Genomic DNA, 25,904 nt, shown 5'->3' on the forward strand with positions numbered 1-25,904 from the left:
CCCATAGCACATCATGCATTTTACATGATATTCTCATGCAAAAATAGGATATTTTTACATGAGCGGTATGAGCCGTGTACTATTGTAATCACCAGGATTTTACAGAAGAGGAAGCAGAGGTCCAGAGAGGTTGAGTAACTTGGCCATGGTCACACTGCTGTAGAAGTTGCTGGATGTCAAGAGGGCACTCCTGGCGGGCAGGCTGGGAGATGGAGCAGTTTGCAATTTCTTGCCAGAGTGAAGCCAGTAGACCTGGGACCATTCTGTGACAGCAGCTTTTCATATGTATCAAGAAGAAAAGCTGCCTTTTAATTAGAACAGTTTGGGCACTTAAGCTGCCGGGGGAGCCCGGTTAGGCAGAATCAGGAACTGGCAGCACACACTGGCCAGGCTTTCCTCTGGGGGCGGGTCCACTCGGTAGGACCTTCCGGGAGAGGTGGCCACGCTGGGGGGCCTTCAGAGGCAGTGGGCAGCCAAGGCAAGAGGGCAGATAAGCCATGGCCATGATGTGAGTCGAGTCTCTCGCCAGTCTCGAATTGCTGGGTCAGAGATCCAGGCAGGAAGTTATTGCTGCAACGGGGTCTCTGGAGCGCGAAATTGAGGGGAACTTGGGGGAGTGGAGGACGATACTCAGGTCGAAAGGCTCCTGCAAAGACCTCAGTCTCAACCTCCTGCCACCTGCCTTGGCCCCTGGGCCCTCTGCTGTCCCCCAGGGCTTCTGTCCATCCCGCTTCTGCTGCCCCAAGAAAACCTGTGGTCAAAGATGGTATCTTGATGGGCAGCCCACGAGGAAGCCCAGGCTAAATTATTCTTTTCCTCGTTTTCTTATCAATGTTTGATGTCTTGCCCGCACGTCACCTTTGGCCAGCCCCAGTTTGGTGCTTCCCTGGGTCAGGGCATACCACCAGTCGAGCTCACACATGAGGGTGGCTGGATTGGATGATCCTGAAATTCCAATTCCCTACGGAAGGCTTCCTTGGATAATAAACCGTCTCCCCATTCAGTCAGAAGCCCTAGAAGCTGATGTGCTCTGCTGGCTCATCAGGCTGGGGCATCCTCAGAGACAGGACAGAGCAGATTCTGCTGCATTCCAGGAGCTGGCCCGGGCCAGAGCTGAGCTGCCCTTTGCTGGGCCGCCATGGGGCTCAGCACACGGGAGGGCCTGGGGGCTCGGTCGCGGCACCCTGAGCATCTTCACCATCAGCAGAGGCTCCTGGGCTAGTCATCAGCCGCGTGGACTCTGTTCTCTTCACCTACCAGCAGCCAGCACAGCCTCTTCTCAGCTTATTTACCTCCAATATCTTACCTTTGACATGGGGGCGTTTTAAGGGTTAAGTAAATTGCATCAGACGATACGTGTACAGAATATCTTTTGGGGGGTGGTGGTAAATGTGATCCTTCTGCTCCTCTGAGACGGCCACCCGTGATGTCCTAGCTCTACTGCCTCTCGCCCCCTCCGCTCCCCCCTTTCTGCCCAGTGTTCAACTCTCTGGACATGTCCCGCTCGGTGTCCGTCACGACGGCTGGGCAGTGCCGCCTCGCCCCGCTGATCCAGGTCATTTTGGACTGCAGCCACCTCTATGACTACACTGTCAAGCTTCTCTTCAAACTCCACTCCTGTGAGTACTCCCGACTGGGTCTCCCAGGGCAGCGCAGCCACTCGCACCCTAGGCAGCGCCCTCAGCCTTCTGCTTCTGTTCTCAAAGGCCCTGGGGCTTCTGGTCACCTTCGCCATGTGCAGTGACGCCCCTGGCTTCTCCTAGTGGTGCCCCCGGATGGCTCCTCTCCCTTCACCCTGCACATAGCTTCACCATGTCACCATCAATACAAAATGCAGTTATCAACTACATGGTGTATGCACGGAACCACACAGATAATCCCAGACCTGGGCCCTGCCCTGTGCCCGTGCCGTCAGAGGTTTCCCTCTGTTCGAGTGGAATCTAAGGTGAAATATAAAATGTGCAGGTAAGGGGAGGGCTGCCCCTCACCTCAGCACAGGTCCTTAGGGTGCCAAGGCAGAACCTCTTAAAAACTACTTGTCTCGCAGATGCTCCGATGCTTTCAGGTGCTCTTGTTTAAAATGATGTGCCTGCACCCCCACCCCCCACCCCATAGGGTGTGCTTTAGGATGTCTGGTAGGATGTAGGGCTTGCATTTGGGTAAATATCGACACATGAATCTGTGGGTGGTCCCTGGGCCACACTGTATGCAGCCACCAGGAAGGGTGTGGGCAGACAGGGTGTGGGTGGTGGAGCACCAGGCAACACCCAAGCGGATGCTAGCAGGTAGCCAGAGGACAGCAGAGGAGCTCTGTAACTGAGGTCATTGACAAATAGCAAATCTGGTTGAGACAGGACAAAGGACAGCAGCTCTCATTAATCCAGGACAGCTTCGTGGAGGAGTAAGGGTGGAGATTGGAATTTTGGGTTCCAAGTGGTCCTGCCTGAGGAGAGTAGAGGGGGTGGACAGAATCCCAAAGGGAGAAGGGAGGCAGTGCTTAGAAGCTCCGACTACAAACACACTTTTCTTCATTTCTAAAATGAGACAAAAGCCAGCTTGCCCCAAACATCCTCACTTCCTTCTCATAAAATGGTGAGTTTGTTGAGAAGAGGGAAGTGATCATTGTGGGACTTCAAGGGCTTCCCTCATCCACAAGCCCCACACCGAGTGCCCGTGGGCAGAGGAGTTGTGTGGCCAGGGGGAGGGCAGGAGGCACACTCTGTACTTTTTTTTTTTTTTTAAAGACAGAGAGAAGGAAGGAAGGATAGAAGGAAGGAAGAGAGGAAGAAAGGGAAACATCTTTTAAACATTTTCTTGTTTTATTGTATTTTGTTTCTCCGTTTTCGTTACATGGGCTGGGGCCGGGAATCGAACCGAGGTCCTCCGGCATAGCAGGCAAGCACTTTGCCCGCTGAGCCACCGCGGCCCACCCCTCTCTGTACTTCTTTACTGTTCTAGAACTGAACTCTCCATTTCAGACTAGTTCTAGATTTACGGAGAAGTTGCAGACATGACAGAGGGTCTTCCCCACCCCTGCCCCTACATGGACTTTCCTCCACGCTGACACCTTACATCAGGAGGGCGTATTTGTCACAACAAATGATCCAAAGTTGATGCATTATTATTAACTCAATGCCTACTTTTTGGGATTTCCACAGTTTTGTCCTTTTTGGAGTCCCAGACCCCATCCAGGTTCCCACATGACATCTAGTCGTCATGACTAAGCTCCTCCTGGTAGGGTCAGTTTCTCTGACTTCCCTTGTTTTGATGACTTTGGCCATATTGAGGAGAACTAAGCAGGTATTTTGTCAAAGAACCCTCAATGGGGGGTTGTCCTATAGTTTTCTAATGGATAGACTGGAATTGTGGGTTCTTGCAGGACAGTCACAGAGGTAAAGTACTGTTTTCATCCACTATGAACTTTTGCCCTCTGAATTATCAGACCTTATGAATGTACTTCCTACTTGGACCAAACGAATGTATTCCCACATTGAAAAATAACAAAAATTGAAATGTAAAAAATAAAAGGATTGCTTGAGTGGTGAACCATAGATGAAAAGGTAGGATTACTTGGTCTGGGAGGTGAGAGGCTGTTGCTGGACTGGAGTCACACAGTGGGTCAGTGACCTGGCCAAAACCAGAACTTAGATCCCTTGAGGCTCAGTCCTGCGTTGTTGCCTTCTACAGGCAGCCCTCCAGGCAGGCTCTATGGATCTCTTGTAGACGAAGGTCAGCCCCGGGCTTCCCCCTAGGAAAGTGCAGACACCACCTGGGAGCAGCTGGCCCCCACCAGGGCCTGCTACCCGGTCAGGCCCCCCTGCCCCCGTCTCCCACACTGTAGTGCCACCGTGGAGCACGTGCTTTTGCCCTGGTCCTGCCAGGTTCCTTTGCCCATCAGCCCTCGGAGCAGCTCTAGGCCATGGGTGTCCCCTGGTGAGTCCGCATCCTTCCCCAATCTGACTGCCCAACTCCCAGGAGGGATGGTCCCTCCCTCCGAGCCCTGTGTGGCTTACTGGCCCTCTGGTCCTCCTCCCCTTCACTGTCTTTTCCAATGTCTTCCAGGTCTTCCAGCCGACACCCTGCAAGGCCACCGGGACCGCTTCATGGAGCAATTCACAAAGTAAGTGGCTTAAGTGGAAGGAGAGAAGGTGAATCCAAGAGTCCTAGAAAATCAATTAATTTATGCAAGAGCACTTGCTTTAAAATACTTGAAGGGTGAGGCTATCTGCACGTTGAAGCTCTAAAGGGAGGGAAAGTAGCTAGGATGGTGGCGATGGCTGGGAAGACGTTGTTTGGTTCTCTAATAAATCCCACAGAAGCATATAGAAGAATGAGATTTCATCCATTCATTACGAATGAATGTTTCCATTTCCTAGCTGCTAAAACAAATGCCATACAGCAGGTTGGCTTAAACAATGGGAACTTACTGGCTCACAGTTTTGAGCCTAGGAGAAGTCCAAAATCGAGCTGTCAGCCAGGTGACGCTCTCTCCCAAAAGACTGCGGCATTGTGAGGCTGGCTGCCGGTGAGCCTCGGTTCCTGGCTTTTCTGTCACATGGCAGTGCATCTGGCAGCGTCTTCTCTTTTGGTTTCTATTGAGGTCCAGCTTCTGGCTTCTCCCCATAGCTGCTCCCCTGTCTGAACTTCACGCTACTTTTTAAAGACTCCAAAAAAGTAAAAGACTCTAGTAAACCAGATTAAAACCCAGCCTGATTCATTGGGACCACATCTGAACTGAAGTAACCTGTTCAAGAGACCCTTTTCCCCGTGGCCGCATACCCACTGGAAAGTGGCCCGAGACCAGGAGCATCCGAACTGGGGGACGTCATCCAGCCCTCCACAAGGCATCACGGCCTGCTTTGTGCCTACGGCTTCGTCTTCTCTTTTCTTCTCCTTGAGGAAATTTACATGCCAACAACTCCCAAACATCTAGCCAACCCATACCTCTGCATTCCAGTCTCACGCAGCCAGCTGTCATCTGACATTTCCGTGTCCACAGTAAATCTCAAATTGAACTCCGATTTTCTCTCCAAAACCTTTTTCTTTTCAGTCTTCTGTATCTCAGTGAACATTGTCAGCGATTTAGGCCAGCGAGGTAGAGCCGGCGGTTTTCTTCAGTGCCCATGTGCAATCCATCGCGGGCTCAGTTGGTAACTCTGCCAGTCCTCTTGGCTCCATCCACAGCTCCGCTCTGCCGCTGCACTGCCCTTGCAGGGACCACGTAATGCCGACAGGAGCCCCTGGGCTTCCAGTCCTGCCCCTACAATCCAGTCCTCACACGGCAGACAGAACAACTTTGTAAAAACATAAATCCTTTGCTCAAAACCTTTTCATGGCTTCTGATCACATTTAGAATAAAATCCAAATTTCTCCACGGCCTCTAGGCCCTTGCTTGTGCAGGCCCCTGCCTCTCCTCTCTGACCTGGTCTCATTGCTTACAGGGTTTCATTCGCATGGGGCCTTGGCACTCGCCCTTCCCTCTGCCTGGGACACTCACTGCCTGGGTCATTCTTTGTCACCTCCTCGGAGAAGCCATCTCTGACTACCTGTTTGAGTCGGGGCTCCTTCCCCGTTCCCTGCCCACCCCGACCATGTCCCACCCCATATTCTCAGCATCCTATTTGCTTCCTTCATATTCTTAGTATAACTTTATTTCTGTTTGACCATCCTGTCCATTATCGTGCACCTGGCATTCAGCAGTGAATTAAGCATCTAGTGCACAATGCATATTTGAACAAATGAATGGGCTAATGAGCCAGCTATCTTGTCTAAGAGAGAAGTTTGGCAGGAAAGAGATTGACTGGCTGAGGGGTAAATTATTCCAGTGCATTGGGGGGGAAAAAAATAGCTGACCAGATGAGAAATGCAGCTCATTGTTTGAGTAAGTATGCCCAGGTGGAGGGGAAGGGATGGAGTGGGAGGTGGGAGGTCAGAGGCAGCTGGGGAGGGCACCCTGGCCAAGCTCTATATATTTTGGCACTCTCGTTTCTCCTGTTAATTTTTACATCCTTAACGACAGGGAAACCATAGCTCCTAGAATCCCGGGCTTAAGCGGCTCTTGCTGGTTCCCCAGCAGCCATCAGAGGACAAGTTCAGGGTTGTGCTAACCTTCTGGTTTCCTTGTTCCATTTGAGAAGCCTGGTACATATTCCATAATAAATGATTTATTAAATCCTAGGGGACAGGCCCTGGGGCTGACTTCCTGGAATGTTAAATTCCGGTAGCTTGCGAAAGCAGTTGAGCCTATTACTGTTGGCTCTGTCCCAGAAAGAAGGGGACATGGGGTCAGGTGGTTTTATTTCCTTTAGTTTTCTTTTCCTGGCTTAGGAAAACAATGTGCCCAGTGAGCAGCTGCCGTGCTTTCCCTTCCACACTGACATGGTCTCTCTGAGCCCTCGTTTAAAACACGGAAGGCGACATTGATGTCCCAGGACATCTACCATGTGGGGTCCACAGGCTGTGACGAGACCTTTTGGTCACAAAAAGGGGGTCCATTGATTGGGCTGAGCTAGAAAAAACAGCTGCAGGTCACTGGGGTTAAGATTTTTGATCCTCTGTCACTAAGCTACGTGGGTCTGGATGCTTCTAGCTTTCTTGGTCCTCAGAGGTTAGTTTCAAAATGAAAATTTGGGGGAGGGAAAAACACATTGGCTTCTTCATACCCATATTCATCTGAGATTAGGACACAGGATAGGTTGATTTTCTCCAACAGGTGTTTATTGAGTGGTTCTTCTAAGCATGTATTATGGTCAGCGTAGCTCAGCCCGGCTCTGTCCCTGCCCTCAAGAAGATTGTAGTCTAATCGGGGAGATGACAGGTAGCTCCAAATCAAGGTGAATTCAGTAACAGCACATATACCTGGAGTTCCTTTCCATTTCCCGATGGTCAATTAGTTTCATACTCGGAGAAATTAAGTCTGTTTTAATGTGATGCTAAGTCAAACTTTCCCAGGAACGTAAATCTGAAAGACGACATCATATATTCTACAGTGATACAGAAGTTCGTTTTTGGATTACCTACTCCTTCAAAGGATGTGTGGCATGCACAACTCTTTCCTCACCACCAGACAGTCCAGGACTGGCTGTAAATATCCTCTTGTGGCATCATAATTGAGTCCTGGTGACCTGGAAGCCATCTCCTTGGCAGCCTGGGCCTTTGGCCCGGAGAGGCAGTGTAACAGCTGGGTGGCTGCTCCACCCCTCACCCAGGGCTGGCACCCAGCACCCCTAAGTTCCTTCTCCGCCCCCAGGTTGAAAGATCTGTTCTACCGCTCCAGCAACCTCCAGTACTTCAAGCGGCTCATCCAGATCCCTCAGCTGCCCGAGGTAGGCGTGCCTGGCCAGTGTGGCCCCCTGGAGAGGCTGGTGGGGCTGGCAGGTGACCAGGGAAGGTGACACAGCTTGAGGACCTGTCTTCCCTCTTCAGAACCCACCCAACTTCCTACGGGCCTCAGCCCTGTCCGAGCACATCAGCCCTGTGGTGGTCATCCCGGCCGAGGCCTCCTCCCCGGACAGCGAGCCCGTCCTGGAGAAGGACGGCCTTATGGACATGGATGCCTCCCAGCAGGTGAGGCCCCCCGGGAGGCCCCCCTGGCCAGGGCTGTCTGGCTCCGACTCTCAGTTGCCCCCTGCCTTGCAGTTCCTGGAGGGCTGAAGCCTCTGGAGAAAGGGCCCGCCCTTCCATGCCCCGCGTGTCACCCACAGTGGAACTGTCGGGATGCCTAACTTTGTCCTCAATCTCTTTTGGTCACTGCAGAATTTATTTGACAACAAGTTTGATGACATCTTTGGCAGCTCGTTCAGCAGTGATCCCTTCAATTTCAACAGTCAGAATGGCGTGAACAAGGATGAGAAGTGAGTCCCAGCTGGGTTAAGGCTGGAGGTTCAGGAAACAGAGTCAGACCAGCCATATCTAAGCAAAGAAGAATTCTTCATGTTCCTTGGTGCTCTGCTTAGATATTTGAGTACAAAGGCTGTCTTGATCCTCAAATATCAGCCCCTTTAATCCCAGAAAGATAAAATGATGCTGAAATAACTACGTTCCTGGTATAAGACTAGTATAGCATATGGTAACAGAGTATAATCTAAGGAATTTTTTCAAAGAATTGTCCCTAAAGTATCACGTTTTAAATGTCCTCCCCTGATCCCCGAGCCCATATTTAAAGAAGAGGGTTAAAGCACGGTGGGAACAAACCTGTTCTCCTTCTGTTCCCAGGGATTACTTAATCGATCAGCTGTACAGAGAGATCAGTGGCCTGAAGGCCCAGCTGGAAAACATGAAGACAGAGGTAGGAATAGCCTTTCTGCTTCACCGTAACATGACGGAGTTTAATATTTAAATTTGCTTCACACAGATATCTGTTGGGTCTTATCTTAAGGGGGGTGTTAATAAGTAGAAACACTAGGGCCAAAGGAACCCAGTCTTCCTCCCATGGTCGCAATTGTTGATATTTCCCTGTGTGCCGCAGTTCACCTAGAAAGCCCGAGTCTTCTCACCTGCCACAGGAAAGGCTCGCTTTGCAGCTCTGGTGGCTGGTTGCCATGCCCGGTGCTGGGGCCAGGGTACCTTGTAGTGATCAGAGGTCCTTAAGGGTCCTGAGGCCTTTGGAGTTGGCTCTCGAGGAAAAGCCCGGTGCTGATTTTAGTCGTGGGAGGGGACGCGCCAGGACATGCCTGCCCCGCCCCGGCCCACCCAGCCCCGGTGCCTCCCGCAGAGCCAGCGGGCAGTGCTGCAGCTGAAGGGCCGCGTCAGTGAGCTGGAGGCTGAGCTGGCCGAGCAGCAGCACTTGCGGCAGCAGGCAGCCGATGACAGCGAGTTCCTCCGGGCCGAGCTGGACGAGCTCAAGAAGAAGCGGGAAGACACGGAGAAGGCTCAGCGGAGCCTGACGGAGATAGAAAGTGAGAGGCCGCGGGGACGGGGCATGGGGGGGTGGGGGGGGGCAGGCAGCAGAGCCCGGGCCTCGCCTCCTTCCAGCAGGGCCATCAGGAAGGCCGGCTCTTGTCTCAGTCGGAGGGCAGGTTTGAGTCCAGCCTGTAAAGAGCCCTTTGTGAGGGAGACGGGGAGACGGAGGTGACGGTGGACAGGAGGAGAGGGAGACGGGACAGAGAGCCTGAGAAAAAAATGGATACGAAGCTGAATGCTTTGAGGAAGTAATGTTTCCTATGGAATGAGGCTGCGGGAATCCGTGGAGTGATTTCAGTTGTGTGAATTTCTTTCAAAGAAAAACTTTCCGGAGGAGACTATGTAAGTAGGATTTTGAGGGAGAAGAAGGTGTATACATTTGCAGAGAGGAAAGGGGATGTTCTAGGGACCCTGGCCTACCGGGGGCCAGGCAGAGGGCCCCAGCCAGGGCAGCTCCTCATCTTGGTCCTTGACAACACAGGGAGAGCCCAGGCCAATGAACAGCGGTATAGCAAGCTAAAGGAGAAGTACAGCGAGCTGGTTCAGAACCATGCTGACCTGCTGCGGAAGGTAGGCCCCTCGACCTACCCCCACCCCAGCCAGCCTGCGGATCCCACACCACGGGGGAGATGCAGCTCAGGCCTGTGGCTTCTCTAGGCCCAGTGCCCCCACCAGTCTCCAGGGGGTTGCCACCATTTCTTGGGAACCACAGCTTTTCAAGCTCCCTCACTTCCCAGATCTTGAGCTCTGGCTCAGCTGCCAGCCCCAGGGTGACCATCTGTATCTGTACTAGCTTTGTGCATACCTGCAGGGCTCGAGCGTCTGCAGACAATGGCTTTACTCTGGCCTCCCTCTGAGTAGGGCAGTGATTCTGGAGTCCAATGCTAGGGCACCCATGCTCAGGATGTTACTGTTTGTCCCAGAAGGAAGCTGTCCTTTGAGCCTGAGAAAAGCCAGTTCAGGTCGCTGTTCTTCCCTTCCAGAATGCAGAGGTGACCAAACAGGTGTCTGCGGCAAGGCAAGCGCAGGCAGATCTGGAACGGGAGAAAAAAGAACTGGAGGATTCCTTCCAGCGCATAAGTGACCAGGCCCAGCGGAAGGTGGGGAGAGGATGACATGCATGGGGCCAGGGGTGGGGGTCAGGGGTGTGTCTCCCTGAGCTTGGAGGCAGGTCCTGAGCCCTGCACTTGTCAAAAGACTTTGTCTTCTATCAACTCCATGGGCAGTTCTGTGGGTTAGTGGGTGCCCCCCAGAGCCCTGCAAGAGGCCCACGGAGGCCAGACTGAATAACAGGGCCCGGCCGCCCATGGCATATGCAGGCTAGGGGCAGGGAGTAGGAAAGGGACCCAAGTTGAAGGGGATTCATCAGCAGAGGCTTTCCAAGGTGAGTGTTGAGGAGAGTATAAGGAAGATGAAGCATAAGAAGACAGAAGGAAGGACGAGCTTTCACACAGACTTGCAGATGGAAGTACGCCCCATCATGTTGCAGGGAAGGGGGGAGCAACCGTGTTGCGTTCAGGGCAGGCAGATCAGAGCCAGTAGCGGCCAGGCATGGGATGTCAGCTGGATGAAAGCAGATTCTTAGGCTGAGCCTAGTTGCTTTCATATTTTCTGACTGTGACACAAAGTTAAAAAGAAAAAAGATATATAAATCTAATGAACTGAGTTTCACCGAACAGTATTTATCTTTACCAAATGAATGCATTTGGATGCTTTCTGTTCTGTTTTCATTTCATTTCGTTAAAATGTTAGTTGGAAATCCTTACTAATGGGTCACAATCCACTCTTTGAAAAATATAGCTTAGAAAGATCAAAGAAAGGGAATCATTTCCAGATGGTGTCACCCAGCAGTTTTCCAGGAGTCAGGAAGCCTGTTAAAAGATCCAGCCCTACTTGAGTTAGTATTTTGGGCGTAAGCAGGACATCTGAAAAACGTCCCTAACATTCCTCCAAGAGTGAAAATAATTTTGGTACATCCTAGGGTCCCACCTTCTTTTTTTCTTCTTTTATTATTATTTTTTTACTTTTTGCTGAGGTATAACTTACATACATTAAAATAAACAAATCTCTCATTTATAGCTCAAGGGATTTTTACATTCCTTTACCCCCATAACTATCACTCACATCAGAATCTTCCTGCTTTTCTTCTCCTTCAGACTCAAGAACAGGGGGAGGTTCTAGAGAGCCTGAAGCAAGAACTTGCCACCAGCAAACAGGAACTCCACGTCCTCCAAGGCAGCCTGGAAACTTCTGCTCAGGTGCGCTCTTCCTTTCTTTCCCTCCCTCATTTTTTTTTCCCTCTGGTTCCAGCATTGCTGGGACCTGTCATCCAGCATCCCACACGTGTCTAAGCTGGTCCTGTGTGGAATCAGTGGGAAATGATATGAAAGGGGAATGAATGTGGCTGGCTAAAGAGACATTACTTCTTGTTCTTGTGGCCCCGTGGTGGGTTTGGACCTCTGGGGAAGGAGGCGGCTTAACCCTTCCTGTGTATTGCCACTGTAGTCAGAAGCAAAATGGGCCAACCAGATCGCCGAGCTAGAGAAGGAGCGGGGCAGCCTGGCCACTGCAGCGGCTCAGCGGGACGAGGAATTAGCTGCTCTGCGGGAACAGCTGGGGCACACCCAGCGCACGCTGTCCAGCACACAGGCAAGTGGCGCGGGCTGCTCGGACTGATCACTTCCAAATTCTGGGGGCAGAGAAGCTGGGAAGGAGAATCGGGGCTTCAGCCAAATCATGAGCGCGTTGCGTAGATGTGATTCCTAGTGCCAGGATGCCCTGTGTGGTCCATAAAGCAGACGGGGAAAGCAAAGCACTCTCTTTCATGTGAGAAGCTCTCAATCAGAAAGGGATGCAGTTGGCATTCTCTCCCAGGAGTGAAGAATGGTTGCTGTGATCTGTCCCCATTGCCTCCTGTGTCAAGGTAGCTTGGATCTCATAAGCAGCAACTTGAGCAGAGATGAAAGGAGTCCAGCTGTGTTGTGGATAGATGCCGCTCTGAGTGCAGACTCTTACCTCCCTGAACCATTTCTAGGAATCTGTGGAGCAGCTTGCAAAGGACCAACGAAAAACACTTCTAATGGAGTCCAAGAAGGCTGCAGAGCAGATAATAGAGGAGGCGCTGAGCCAACTGGAGGAACCCACTCTCATCAGCTGCGCCGGATCTACAGGTACACTCCCAATGTTCCCGCACCCCAGTGCTGCATCCTTACAGCTTGTAGCTACCTGCTGGGGCTGAATCTCATAGGACACCAGGTGTGATCTGTCGTGCCAGTGTGATCTTCTTTAGTCCCTGAGTCACACTGGTGGAACAGCCCTTGGGAAGATCCCTCATAACAACTGTGAAGGCAAATCGGAAGAGAAGCACACAATCCTGTGTCTCTCTTGCGAGAGAAATGGGGTCTGATTCAAGAGATGGTCGCCTGTAAGCTTAGATGGGCAGGTATCATAAGCCTGGAATGGCATAGATAATAAAAATCCCAACAGAATAGCAGGGAGTCCACAGCGTGCACCAGAGTCCTGAGGGCTTGCAGGTGGAGTGTTGCTCTGAGTCAGGAAATGCTTCTGGGGGGAGAGGGGAGGGCCTTGGTGCCCCCACGGGGCATCCAGGGAGAGGCATGAGGGGGTTCACAGGGTCCTAGACTGAGCTAGGAGCAGATCTCATCACAGCTCATTTTCCAGCAGAGGGGTGGTCTGGCAAAGTACTGAGATGCCCCCTGAAGGACAGAGCAGAAGGGAAGGAACAGCTGAAGGCTGAGTTTTTATTATCAAATAGAAAGGTCCCGATTTGATGAAGTATACAGCAAGGACTGTTAGAGCTTATTCAGCAGGGAACCCATCTGTAAAGAAATACAAGTTACAAATGAAGGAGCACACTGAGGGAATGCCAGGAAACAGGGCAGTTGTGGGTGGATTCTGTGAAGCGATGGCAAGAGCTGGGTTTGGAAGGAAGAGGAGAGGCATGAACCAGTGGGGGAGGAGAGGGGGGTAAGACGAGTAAGAAAACAGCGAGCATCTAGCAAGCTGTTTAAGTGCTTTACATGCCCAGCTAATTCTCACAATGACACTGCCAAGTCCTACCATCGTCAGCTTCTTTCATATGAGGAGGTAGACATGATCTGAAGTCACGAGCCGGGGGTCGCACCTGGGCAGGGTGACACGCAAGCCCACGCTTTGAACTCCTACGGCCCCTGGGTGCAGAGGCCCAGCGACAGGGACCACTGTGCTGGGTGCAGAGGCCCAGCGGTAGGGGCCACTGTGCTGGGTGCAGAGGCCCAGCGGTAGGGACCACTGTGTTGGGTGCAGGGGCCCAGCGACAGGGACCACTGTGCTGGGTGCAGAGGCCCAGCGGTAGGGACCACTGTGTTGGGTGCAGGGGCCCAGCGACAGGGACCACTGTGCTGGGTGCAGAGGCCCAGCGGTAGGGACCACTGTGTTGGGTGCAGGGGCCCAGCGACAGGGACCACTGTGCTGGGTGCAGAGGCCCAGCGGTAGGGACCACTGTGTTTGGTGCAGAGGCCCAGCGACAGGGACCACTGTGCTGGGTGCAGAGGCCCAGCGACAGGGACCACTGTGCTGGGTGCAGAGGCCCAGCGGTAGGGACCACTGTGCTGGGTGCAGAGCATGCTCAGGCATTAGTTTGATTGAATGCAGGGTCTGGGCTCAGGAGTTGTGAGTCTGAAGGTCCTGAAAGACTTCACAGAAAAGGTTGGATTTAATGTTAAGGGCAGTGATGAGAAACAAGAGGCAGAATCAACGCTGGGAAAGGCAGGTGCTCTGGTTCTTGGCTAAGGACCAGACATGCTCAGAAGCATAGCTTTTGAAGCTGCTTAAGAGAATCGCGTCCATCAATTCGGCACCACTGTAGCCAACCATCCTGCCTCCCCTTATCTTAGGGCTGCTGTTGCAGGGCTGAAGCCACCCCCTAGGCAGGCTCACCCATTAGGTGGCTTAACTAGTGAGGATGAAGACGGCTGTAAGAATGTTCCAACTTTGCCCCACCTTCCCTCTTGCAGATCACCTTCTGTCCAAGATTAAGTCCGTTTCCAGCTGCATTGAACAACTAGAAAAAAGCCGGAGCCAGTATCTTTCCTCTCCAGAAGGTAAGAAGGGAGAAGGTGAAGGTCTGCCAATAGTGACAACTGGGCAGGATTGGAAATGTGGTTTGAATGTGGAGGTAGCAGTGGGTTTCTGCGCACCAAGAAAGGAGTGCTCATTTACGAGTTTGTAGGAGTTTCTGTGCTCGTGAGCAGGGCAGCAGGGCAGCTCTGTCTGCAGGGCTGCTGTAACAAATACCACAGCCTGGGCGACTGAAACAGTAGGAATTGATCATCTCAATTCTGGAGTTAGAAGTCCAAAACCAAGGCGCCGGCAGGGGCCATGCACCTCTGAAGAGTATAGGGAACCAGTGGTGGCCCACAGTCCATGATGTTCCTTGGCTTGTGGCATAACTTAGTTCTGCCTCCATCACATGGCCGTCTCTCTCTTTCTAGTTCCCATTAACTGTGTCCGAATTTCCTCTCCTAGTAAGTACACCAGTCATGTTGGAATAGGACCCACCCTGATTCAGTTTGGCTTCATCTTAACTAATAGCCTCTTCAAAGATCCCTGTTTGTGAATAAGTTCACATTTACGGGATCAAGATTAGGACTGGAACATGCCCTTTGGGGGAACACAGTTCAAGTCCACACGACCTCCCCTCCCCCAGCCAGGACTGAGAAACTTTCCTTTCAACTCCCGGCAGATATCAGTGGGCTTCTCCATTCAGTCACCCTCCTTGCCCAGCTGACCAGTGACACCATCCTTCAGGGGAGCATCACCTGCCTCAGAGCCCCTCCAGAGCCTGCCGACTGTGAGTGCCAGGACGCCAGGAGCTGTTGGGGGGTGCAGGTGGGGGGCCAGGGGGGCTCTAAGAGTCTCTGTCGCCTTCCATCTCCAGCACTCACCGAGGCCTGCAAACAGTATGGCAGGGAGACGCTCATCTTCTTGGCTTCCCTGGAGGAAAAGGAAAGCCTCGAGAAGGCCAGCAGCGCAGCCATGAGGGACTGCCTCGGCAAGATAACGGCCATTGGCGAGGTAGTGTCAACAGCCTTACCAAGGAGAATCATTGCTGTCCTTGGTGGGAGTTTTGCCGGGAACCCCTACTGGTCTTTGACAGTTCTTTCCGCACTTAATAACTTGATCCCAGAACATGGCCCAGATTTTATAAGATGGAAGAGAGAGGTGAAGAGATTTGGAGGATAAAATATCTAATCTGAGTTCTAGAAGAACATAGAAGGACCATATTCTTTTCTTTTCTCCCTAAGTAATAATATATTGTTTTGCATGTTTTAAACTAAGTAAGAGGGAGTCATACTATCAGTATCCCTCCACTTCCTTTTTCCCCTCTCTATTCTGTTCAAGAAATCCATTTGTGCTGAAAGGTTCGTTTCCACTGCCCTGTAGTATTCCGTTGTATGAATGTGCCATAATTTACATATCTGATCTCTTGTTGATGGATATTTTGGTTCTGTCCCACTTGGGGCTATTATAAATGGGCCATTTTGATCGTTCTTCTAATGTCTCCTGATGTACATGTGCCAGCGTTTCTCTAGGGTGTATACCTGGAAATGGAATTGCTGGGTTATAGGATTCATCTCACACACAGCGCTGTTGAGTGAAAATGCAAGGCATAGAAAAATACATACAGTGTGATTCTTTTTGTATAAAGATCAAGACCTGCAAACTTAGCAATTTATTGTTTAGGCATGCATCTCTATGTAGTTAAAAAAAATAAGACGTGATCACCACTCTTCTGAATTCTGTTTATCTTGGAATGGGGCGTACAGAGGAAGGGGACGGAATCAGGGCAGGATACGAAGGCAATGTCAAAGGTCCTGGTAATGTTTCTTAAGCTATTTCCTAAGTTGGGTGGTGGATAACAAGGGTCTTTATTCTTATGGTTTAAACCATTCATATATTTTTTTTTTTTTTTTTTTTTTTAAAGGAAAGACAGAGAGAAGGAAGGAAGGATAGAAGTAAGGAAGGAAGGAAGAAAGGGAAACATTTTTAAACATTTTCTTGTTTTTTATTGTATTCTGTTTCTCCGTTTTTGTTACATGGGCTGGGGCCGGGAATCGAACCGAGGTCCTCCGGCATAGCAGGCAAGCACTTTGCCCGCTGAGCCACCGCGGCCCGCCCCATTCATATATTTTTATACTGTGTGTGTACAGTCTGCAGTTAGACAGGCTCTAACTCACATCCCTGCTTTGACATCTCTTTGTGGCATATCAGTGACCAAGACGTCTTCCCTCTGTGAGCCTTGGGTTTCCACCTATAAAACAGGAATAGTAACTGCCTCGTGGGATTACTGTGGGAACAAAGTTAAAAAGGAGCCGGACGGAATTTTTGGAAGACACCATCCATATTTAGAAAGGTGTTCCAACACCTCCCAAACAACAAACGCAATTGACAGGTGCAGCCGCAGAGTAGGGTCCAAGTGGCTGCAGCTGAGTGGCCTTGCAGGCTTCGGGAGGGATGGATTTCTGGAAGAAGTGGGGTTCTGAGTGAGGGTGGGAGGGTGGCGGTTCTGGAGTTGGAACTGTAGTGAGTACCAGCTGAGGCCTGTGAGAGGCAGCCCTCTGCAGCTTGCAGTGCTATGTTCCACGCTGGGCCCCCCTTCTGCTGTCAGGAGAGGGCTGCACGTCTGCCAGAGGAGGATAGAGAGGAGATCAAAGCGTCTTTTCGGGCTTTGTGATACTTCTTCCAGGAGCTCCTGCCCAGAGGCCTGGACATCAAGCAGGAGGAGCTGGGGGACCTGGTGGACAAGGAGATGGCTGCCACTTCAGCTGCCATCGAGGCTGCTACGGCCCGGATAGAGGTAAAGGGGATCCCGCAGGACCTCCCAAAGTGATGCCCTAGCAACGCTTCTTCCATTAGACATACCTGAGTCATTCGTAAGGCTACAGAACCCCATAAAACAAACCAAACTCCCAACTCACTGGGTTCTCTGAGGGACAGAAAATGAGAAGGTCCTCGGAGAAAGGGAAGGGAAGCAGTTTTCCCGAGGATCAGCTACTCTGGTAAAAGCACCTGGATTTGAATTCCAGGCAACACTTCTTCACTGTGTGGTGTTCAGTCAGTTTACACTTACCCCACAAAGGTTCACAGTCCTTTTCTGTCTGAAGGCAGTAATCATCGTACCCTCCACATCCAGAGGTTGTAAGGGTCAGACGAGATGAGGCACATTATCTCAGTGTCAGCCACTTAGTAAATCCCTCAACAATTATAATGGTGTCTCAAGGCAAAAACCAAGTTTTTTTTTTTTCAAAAACCAGCTGAAAGGCCCCCACCTCTAAGACCTGTTGGCCTAGGTGCCTTAGATCTCAGAACTCATGCTCATCAGCCTGGATGGTGGCAGGTCAGGACACATGCTGACTGTCCAGCTAGCCTGCTGCCATGCAGTCCCACCCACCCAAATGGAATGGAGGTCTAGATTCTTTCCCTGATTCCAGAAAGGACTGAGATGGGCACTCCTAGATATGGGTGTCTCAGCTACGGCAGGATGTTGGGAGAACATGTATAGTAGGACATCAGTAGATTGACTCTCAGTGCCTGTGATGAAATCTATAGACCATCTTCTTTCTAACAGGAAATGCTCAGCAAATCCCGAGCAGGAGACACAGGAGTCAAACTGGAGGTGAACGAAAGGTCAGTTGGAGCAGCATGTGACCAGAAGAGAGCTTTCTTGCATTAGATTATATTTGCATACCCATTTGGGAGGTAGAGTAGGACATTAGCAGCCACAGGGAAGGGCTGAGTTGATAGGATAATATTGTGATTGCATTAGAGGCGAAAGCTCCATTCTCTGTACGATGATAATGATATTAGCACCCATGGCATGGGGCGATGTAAGAGTTAAATCCATAATCACTTACTATTCCATATGAAGAGGATCCACCATCAAGTCTCCTCACCCACCTTGCTCAAACCCCAGGGTTTTCTGGCAATCTCAGCTCCTTCCCTGCCTCGTGTTCGCAGTCCAAGTTTGCCTTTGTTTATGAGTAAAAAGGAGAGCAGTCTCCCTCACGCTGCTGCATCTGTGCCCCCCCCCCTCTCTTTTGCAGGATCCTCGGTTCCTGCACCAACCTTATGCAGGCTATTCAGGTTCTGATTGTGGCCTCGAAGGACCTCCAGAGGGAGATTGTGGAAAGTGGCAGGGTAAGCATAGGGGCGGGCCCAGAGGCTAGGAGAGGCGGCTACTCGACCTGGCCCCTCCAAATTCAGCATACTCTCATTCTGCTGCCTTCACACCCTCTGCACCATTGGAGGGAGTGGCTGCCACTCCAGTGGATGTGGGGAGAAGCTGAGGCACCGCTACATCTGCGGGTAGTGTTCCAGCGTAGCTTCCCAAGCTGGGCTCATCTGACCAGGAGTAGACATTCACAGACAGCCCCTGCTGCGGAAACCCAGTTTGCATGGTTCTGCCGGGCCCTCTGAGGAGGAAGTCAACTGAGCAAATCTGAAGCACAAATGTGGTGTCATCCTCTGTTGCAGAATAGTCACAGCAGGCTCCACCCGCAGAGCCGGCTCGCGGTTACTCATAGGAGACTCCGGACGGCATCGTAGCTTTAGTTTTCTTGCTCCTTTGCTGGCATTACAGTGGGGTCCTGTTTTTTCCTCACTTCCCTGTGTGCAGCTGCAGCTTGGATAACATGGGTCCAGGGAGGAGATTATCAGCCAGTGAGGGTTTCTACGAAGAAAGAAGCCATACCTACTTTGGTGGCGGTGTTTTTTACCAGCCTGAGAGGTGTTTTCTGTCCCCAAATAGAAGGAGGAACTAAGCAAAGAGTATCTGCAGATTCTCAGACTATCAGACACTTCCAGAGCATAAAAGCATTTTTTAATCCAAGTAGAAATAATTTTTTTTAATTATTCACCACAGACTCTCCTCTCTTGACAGATCATGGAGAGTGCCTGATAGAATCCTCTCGGGTCGTTTTGTTCATAGGTAGGAAGAGAGGCGGATAGGGGAATAGGAAGGTAGGTAAGTAGAACTCTTATATATAGAAAAACAGAAATATTATAATAGAAATCCTGTGCACTTTGGAGTCAGAAAAACCTCAGATGTGCTTCCATTCATTTCCTGCATACCCTTCGGAAAGGTATTTTCTTTTGCCTCTCTGAATCTTAGTTTTCTTATCTCTAAAATGGAAATAGTAATGCTTACTTCACAGGGTTACTGTGAAGACCATATGGGACAATATATAGAAAAGCAACTGGCATATAATAGACACTCAATAAAAGATGTCTTATTTTCCATTTTCCCAGGGTACTGCATCCCCTAAAGAGTTCTATGCCAAGAACTCTCGATGGACAGAAGGACTCATCTCAGCCTCCAAAGCCGTGGGCTGGGGAGCCACGGTCATGGTGTACGTGTCTTGGCCCCAAGGCTGCCCCCCTCCCCCATCCTGTTCCACTGATCCCTTCTGTCCCCAAGAACAGCTAAAATAAAATCTGCCCCATAGGAACAAATGTTAAAATTAATTTAGTAGATTGAAATGCTAGTGATCAATGAAAGGGAGGGGTAAGGGGTATGGTATGTATGAATTTTTTTTCCTGAATTCATGCAAATGTTCTAAGAAATGATTGTGACGATGAGTATACAACTATGTGATGATATTGTGAGTTATTGATTATATATCAAGAATGGAATGATCATATGGTAAGAATGTTTGTGTTTGTATGTGGTTATGTTTAATAAATAATTTTTTTTTTAAATCTGCCCCATAGAAACAAACTGATGATCAAGGAAGTCAATAGAACCAATTATTAGCGAGAAGCCTGGGTCTCCTGGGGCAGCACAGGGGCCAGGCAGACCTGCTTTCCTCCCTGTCTAGCCAGTTTGATAGGAGTGCTCTGGGGAAGCTGGTCAGAAGGGCTGCAGCTCTCAGTGACATGGTCCATCTTTCCCTTTCCTGGCTGTCAGGGATGCGGCTGATCTGGTGGTACAAGGCAGAGGGAAGTTTGAGGAGCTAATGGTGTGTTCGCATGAAATTGCTGCTAGCACAGCCCAGCTTGTGGCTGCATCCAAGGTAGGACCCGCCCTGGTCTTCCCAGGACACCATAAGGCCAGGCTAAGTTAGAGAATGCTCACTCCATGGAGCTGGCCCCAGGGTTCCAGTGGGCTGGGTCCCAAATACAAATTCCACCTCTTGAGATCTCTTCCTTAATCCTCCTTCCTCTGTAAGCCTTTCTCCTGTTGGCAAGGAGCCTTTCTCCCCGCTCGCCAAGTGGGCTCCTCCTGGTGCTTGTCACTTTTGTTCCATGTGGCTTTTGAGGGGCCCAGTCTTGCCAACCCTGGGTAAGCAGTCACAGCATTCAGGGGACACCCAAATAAGGAATATGTTGACACAAGAAGCAGATTACCTGGCTTAGCTCTGCAATTCCACAACCAATGTCTGCCTCACCTCAAGAGTCTCCAAAATTGAACCAAAACCTTGGCTTAATCCTAGTGCAAAGCTGGTTACCAAAATCCTGTCATGGAGTTTCAAAGAACTCCAGTGAGCATTCTTTTATCATCCTTATTTATTGCTGTCACAAATTGGTTTCCACAACTGGAACAGTTTATCAAAGTAAGTGATTAAGCTAGAGCTTGGGGCTATGAGCAAGTAGGCCAGGAGCATTTTTTTAGATTGTGGGATACTGACGGAGTCGCCCCTGTAGGCAGCAGTTTTTGAGAAGCTGAATGATGAGAGCGGTGGGCCGTACAAACCAGTCTGATCCATCTGTGTTGTGTGAACCTGGCAGGTGAAAGCTGACAAGGACAGCCTGAACCTAGCCCAGCTGCAGCAGGCCTCGCGGGGAGTCAGCCAGGCCACTGCTGGAGTCGTGGCCTCAACCATTTCTGGAAAATCACAAATTGAGGAGACAGGTATCTTTCAGAAGAAATGCTTCCCTTACCCAGTGTGTTCAGCCTTTTTTTACATCCTTCCCCTCTGTGATGACAGTTTCCCGCAGATTTGTTTCCCATTTGTCTCTTATCTTTTATGTTTTCACATTATGTTCTTATAGGGCGGGGTGCCACATAAGCATGCTACTTCTGTGCCTATAATGGCAGGCCCTGAAGTAGATTTTCCATTTAGCTATTTTTCTGAACTCAAAGAAACTCTCTAGACCTGGCTGCCCCTGGGGCGGCCTGATCCTGGTTGCCCTGTGATTGTGTCTTCCTTCCTCCTTGTCCTTAGTTGCTGTTTTAGTTTGTAAAAACTGCCAGTATGCAGTATACTAGAAACGGAATGGCTTTTAAGAAGGGAATGTATTAAGTTGCAAATTTACAATTCTAAGACTGAAAATGTCCAGAGAAAGATACTTTAACTCCAAAGAAAGGGGCTGATGAAGTTTGGGGTTTCTCAGCTGGGAAGGCACATGGCGACGTCTGCTAGCTTTCTCTCCCAGCTTCTTATTTCATAAAGCTTCTCCAGGGGCATTTTCCTTCTTCATCTCCAAAGTTCTCTGGCCATTGTGGGCTCTGTTGGTCATGAGTTTTTTCCAAAATAGTTCCCTCTTAAAAGGCTCCAGTAAGCAACCCCAACTTGAATGGGCGGAAACCCATCTCCATGGAAACTATCTAATCAAAATTTATTACCCACAATTGGGAGGGTCACATCCCCATGGAAACAATAAAAAAGACCCCACCCAGCAATGCTGAATGAGGATTAAAGGGCATGCCTTTTCTGGGGTACAGAACAGGTACAGTCACTTTCACTCTATGTTGGCAAATGCCCAGCCAAACACTTCAGCCGAGTGTTGGTACTGGCCATCTCTCAGATGAGAGTCTGCAGGGATATCATTTGACAAGATCTTCTCATTTCCATCCTTGCAGACAATATGGACTTCTCAAGCATGACGCTGACCCAGATCAAACGCCAAGAGATGGATTCCCAGGTAAGAACTCCATCTCTGTGTCTTTTCTGTCTCTTATTGCCTGTGACATTGACCCCAAAGATTATTCCCACGGAAATAAACACAGATATACCTACTAGCCCAAGAATGAATGTAAATGATCCTGGAAGGAACTTTGGAAGTAAAGAGAAGTGGTTAATAAAGGACAGAATCTCAATTCTTGCCCACTAGTCTTGGACTAACCATCACAAGGGTCTCCTAGTAGCCCATAAGCTGTCATTTAATGGTCTTATTATACATAGTTTTCTGATATGAATTATTTGTATATAACCTTTAATTTAAAAGAATCAGTTCATTGTTAACCCATCAAAGGCAATGGTGTCTCTCAGCTGCAGAGTAAAACTGTGTCATGCAAAATTGGAATCAGTAGACTCCTGGAAAAAATCTGACATCTTTGTTCTTGAATTACTGATCATCAGCCTTGAGGTAAAACCTCAATTGGAATTGTAGGACTACGGATGAGTCACACTCGGCATCTTTAGGCAAAGTTTTGTGGCCAGACTGAAAGGACTGTAATTGGTCCTGAGACCCATCTCTGTCTATATTCTCTTGCTTAGTGGTCTCATCCAGTTCCTCTTTTTTTTTTTAAATTACAGAAGCTGTAGGTTTATAGAAAAATCACATAAAAAAGTACAACAGCATTCCCATATACCCCCCTAGGGTTGATTCTTTGCATTAGTGTGGTACCTTTGTTATAATTCATGAAAGAATATTAAAGTATTACTGTTAATACCTTAGTTTATATTACATATATATTTTCCCCATATTAACACCTTGTAATGGTGTTGTACATTTGTTGTAATTCACGAACATTCTTTTATTTGTACTATTAACCAAAATTCATCATTCACAACAGGGTTCATTGTGTTATCCAGTCCCATGTCTTGTTTTCTAACTTTCCTTCTAGTAAAATACATGACCCAAAACTTCCCCTTTCAGCCACATACAGACATAATTCAATACTGTTAATTACACTCACAGCAATGTGTTACCATCATCTCTATCCATTTCCAGACAGTTACAGTTTCTGTTTATCTGTGAATATTTTAAACTCTCCCTCGTTTCTGAAGGACCGTTTTGCCATATAAAGAATTCTTGGTTGGCAGTTTTCCTCTTTCAGTACCTCAAATACATCATGCCATTTCCTTCTTACCTCCATGGTTTCTAATGAGAAATAAGCACTTAGTCTTCTTGCTGTTCCGTTGTAAGTGACAAATTGCTTTTCTCTTGCTGCTTGGGTCTTGGGGTAGGTCTATTAAGATTTATTTTGTTTGGAATAAACTGTGTTTCTTGGGCATGTATATTTCTGTCTTTCATAAGAGTTGGGAAATTTTCGGCCATTATTTCCTCAAATATTTTTCTTCTCCTTTTTCCTTCTCCTTCTGGGACACCCATGACACATGTTTGCGTGCTTCATGCTGTCATTCAGTCCCTGAGACTGCTCAATTTTTTCCATTCTTTTCTCCCTTTCTATTCTGTCTTCTAGTTCACTGAGTTTTTCTTCTGCCTCTTCAAATCTGCTGTTGTATGCCACTAGTATACTTTTAATCTCTTCTACTGTGCCTTTCATCAACATTAGTTCTCTTTCTTTTCATACCTTCAAATTCTTCTTTATGCTCACCTGTTGTCCTTTATCTCTTTATCCATATTTTCCTTCATCTCCTTGAATTGATTTAGGAGATTTGTTTGGATATATTGATTAGCTGTTTCAAATTCTATGTCTCCTCCAAAGTTTTAATTTGTTCTTGGGGCCATATCTTCTTGTTTCTGGGTATGACTTGTAATTTTTGCTGATGTCTAGGCATCAAATTATCCTGATAGTTTACTCTGAAGGTCAGTTTCTCTCTCTTGCCTAGGGTTTTATTTTGATTGGCTTTGTGGTAAGTCTCTTCTTTGACACTTGGTTCAACTTATTCTGGACCTCTCCTGAACTACGGCAAAAAACAACCTAACTATAATGTATACGAGTATTTGTTTCACAATAATTGCATGGCAGGGATGGTGGGAGATACACAGGAAAGAGTACATAGCTAAAACAAGCCTGGCCGTGAGTTGATAATTGGGGAAGCTGGGTGAAAGATACGTGGTGGGGTTCCTTGGATTAGTTTCCATATTTCTGTATATATTTTGCATTTTCCTTAATAAAAAGTTTACAACAAAAATTGAACCATCTAAATAGTCTCTTTGTTTCCCTCTCACCCCTCCATAGCTTATTCATTTTCCACATAATGTTTTTAAAACATAAATTATAAGGTGTCACTTCACTGCTAAAACTTTCCAGTAGCTTTCATTTGCACTTAGTAAGGAATTCTGGTCTGTTGTCCCTGGGTAAAATGATTCTTAGCTATTTCTCCAACCTCATCTCAGCACCATCAACTGCAAAGCACCTCAAGTCCATTCCTGTCTTAGATGCTTTGCTTTTACTGTTACCTCTGCCTAGTTATTCCCCAGTTTTTTTAACAACTAATTTCTTATGGCCAGTTAGGTTTCAGCTCAAATTTAATTCCTCAGGGCACCCTTAGCTAATCACCCTTTCTCACATTGCCATGTGTCATTTCCTTTACAATCTGATATTTTCTTATTCTTTTATTGCCCCTCCTCCCACTACAAGGTAAGCAAGGACCTTGTCTCTCTGTTCCCCACTGTCTCCAGCACTTAAAACAGAGCCTGGAGTACATGATGTGTGCTCAGCAAAAGTATTTCTTGAATTAATAAATAAATGAAAGAGGAGTAGAGATAGCCAGAACCAAAAACAGTAAGATTGTCCATATCTTTTCCTGGAGTAATAATGGCCCTAGGTTGTACCAACACCTCAGAGATACTAGGGAACTGTGATTAAAGGAGAAGGCTTACAACTAGATGCCAGCACACCATACAGATAGGCTACGCATTAAGAGTTGCTAATGGAGAGCGATTTATCAGAAGAGTGTAAAATAAGCCCTAGTCTTATTTAGGCTTTGGTTTTGTGAAGCATCACGCATTTCCAGTAGAGGGTCACAGTGAGAAAACCTAAGAGTCACTGGGATAGAAGGATAAATGAGAGAATGGGGAAATGAGAGCAGAAAGTTGAAATTGAGAACTGATCAAACTAAGGGAAAAGGGTAGATAAGATGGAAGAAGAAAACTACAACATGGAGAAAAGAGATAAGTCAAAATAAGGCAGTTCTCACACAGCTGATCAAAAGAAAACCCCTTTTACCTTCCCCACAGGTTAGAGTGCTAGAGCTAGAAAATGAATTGCAGAAGGAGCGTCAAAAACTGGGAGATCTTCGGAAGAAGCATTATGAGCTTGCTGGTGTTGCTGAGGGCTGGGAAGAAGGTGAGTTGTCTCCACAGGGAGAGGAAGAAGTTATGTGATGAAGCCCTTCCCCTCGAATGGATCAGAGTGAGGAATCTGTCAGGTTGATGACGTCCTCCTCCTCTTCTCTAGGAAGAGAGTGTATTTTCTCTTCAGTTGTAATTAACCTTTAGTCCTAAAACTGAGGTAAACTATGAATTGAAAGTGCTTTTTTGGGGTCACCTTTCAAGACCTGAACATTGACCAGTGGGCTCGTTCCTCACTCAGTCACCACTGCCGTTCCCTCAAGGCCCAGTTAGCCTAGTTTGCTTCCTGCAAGTTTAGGCCCAGATAGAGTTGAATAGTGAACGGTTAGTGGTTGGTGGAAATCCAGTAGTCTGGGGCAAGTGGATTAGCAAAAGTCTGTCTAGAGCCAGTAATGGGGAACAATGCCAGGAGATAGGGTCAGGAGCTGAGAACCAGAGGGGAGTAATTCCCAGCCCACCAGCCCAGGGACTCGTCATCACCTAAAATTCGTGTGTGCCGCTTTTCAAGTAGGCCAACCTGACCACAACCAAGATTGTTGATTTTTGTTGGATTTGATCAGCTCTGGGAACTAGCCACAGACATATCTGAGTCATTCCTAGATGCTTAACTGGGGAAATAGATGATTACGTGGTTGTGATTTTAATGCATTTTAGTTCTCAGCATGGTGGTGTGTTTTGTTGGTTAAATGAATGCATGCATGCATGAATTGTTATGAAACATTAGTTGTTATTTCTTT

General features: G+C 48.6%; 1 protein-coding gene and 1 long non-coding RNA gene across 7 annotated transcripts in view; one reads left to right on the plus strand and one right to left on the minus strand.

Moving 5' to 3' along the window:
- The window catches only part of HIP1 (huntingtin interacting protein 1), a 154,802-nt gene that overhangs the window by 126,114 nt on the left and 2,784 nt on the right, over positions 1-25,904 (plus strand). For all 5 annotated transcript variants that reach the window (XM_077140922.1, XM_077140919.1, XM_077140920.1 and 2 more), the window contains exons 8-30: positions 1,479-1,619; positions 4,063-4,120; positions 7,250-7,325; positions 7,426-7,566; positions 7,756-7,853; positions 8,215-8,287; positions 8,714-8,897; positions 9,383-9,471; positions 9,885-10,001; positions 11,058-11,159; positions 11,407-11,550; positions 11,936-12,071; positions 13,917-14,003; positions 14,645-14,752; positions 14,840-14,976; positions 16,649-16,759; positions 17,531-17,589; positions 18,006-18,099; positions 19,210-19,310; positions 19,868-19,973; positions 20,689-20,812; positions 21,764-21,825; positions 25,054-25,162. In XM_077140922.1, the coding sequence (XP_076997037.1) occupies positions 1,479-1,619; positions 4,063-4,120; positions 7,250-7,325; positions 7,426-7,566; positions 7,756-7,853; positions 8,215-8,287; positions 8,714-8,897; positions 9,383-9,471; positions 9,885-10,001; positions 11,058-11,159; positions 11,407-11,550; positions 11,936-12,071; positions 13,917-14,003; positions 14,645-14,752; positions 14,840-14,976; positions 16,649-16,759; positions 17,531-17,589; positions 18,006-18,099; positions 19,210-19,310; positions 19,868-19,973; positions 20,689-20,812; positions 21,764-21,825; positions 25,054-25,162 (2,457 nt within the window). The remainder of the gene's footprint in view (positions 1-1,478; positions 1,620-4,062; positions 4,121-7,249; positions 7,326-7,425; positions 7,567-7,755; positions 7,854-8,214; positions 8,288-8,713; positions 8,898-9,382; positions 9,472-9,884; positions 10,002-11,057; positions 11,160-11,406; positions 11,551-11,935; positions 12,072-13,916; positions 14,004-14,644; positions 14,753-14,839; positions 14,977-16,648; positions 16,760-17,530; positions 17,590-18,005; positions 18,100-19,209; positions 19,311-19,867; positions 19,974-20,688; positions 20,813-21,763; positions 21,826-25,053; positions 25,163-25,904) is intronic.
- The window catches only part of LOC143667108 (uncharacterized), a 32,680-nt gene continuing 14,371 nt past the window's right edge, over positions 7,596-25,904 (minus strand). Inside the window, exons 2-4 of one of the 2 annotated variants that reach the window (XR_013167857.1) lie at positions 9,707-9,935; positions 8,194-8,615; positions 7,599-7,998 (exon numbers count right to left, since the gene is read on the minus strand). This is a non-coding gene — a long non-coding RNA (uncharacterized LOC143667108). Of the gene's footprint in view, positions 8,616-9,706; positions 9,936-25,904 lie in introns of both variants that reach the window. The other variant, XR_013167856.1, reaches the window with a different exon arrangement.

Source organism: Tamandua tetradactyla, chromosome 23 (assembly GCF_023851605.1).
Source record: "Tamandua tetradactyla isolate mTamTet1 chromosome 23, mTamTet1.pri, whole genome shotgun sequence".
Lineage (NCBI taxonomy): Eukaryota > Metazoa > Chordata > Mammalia > Pilosa > Myrmecophagidae > Tamandua > Tamandua tetradactyla.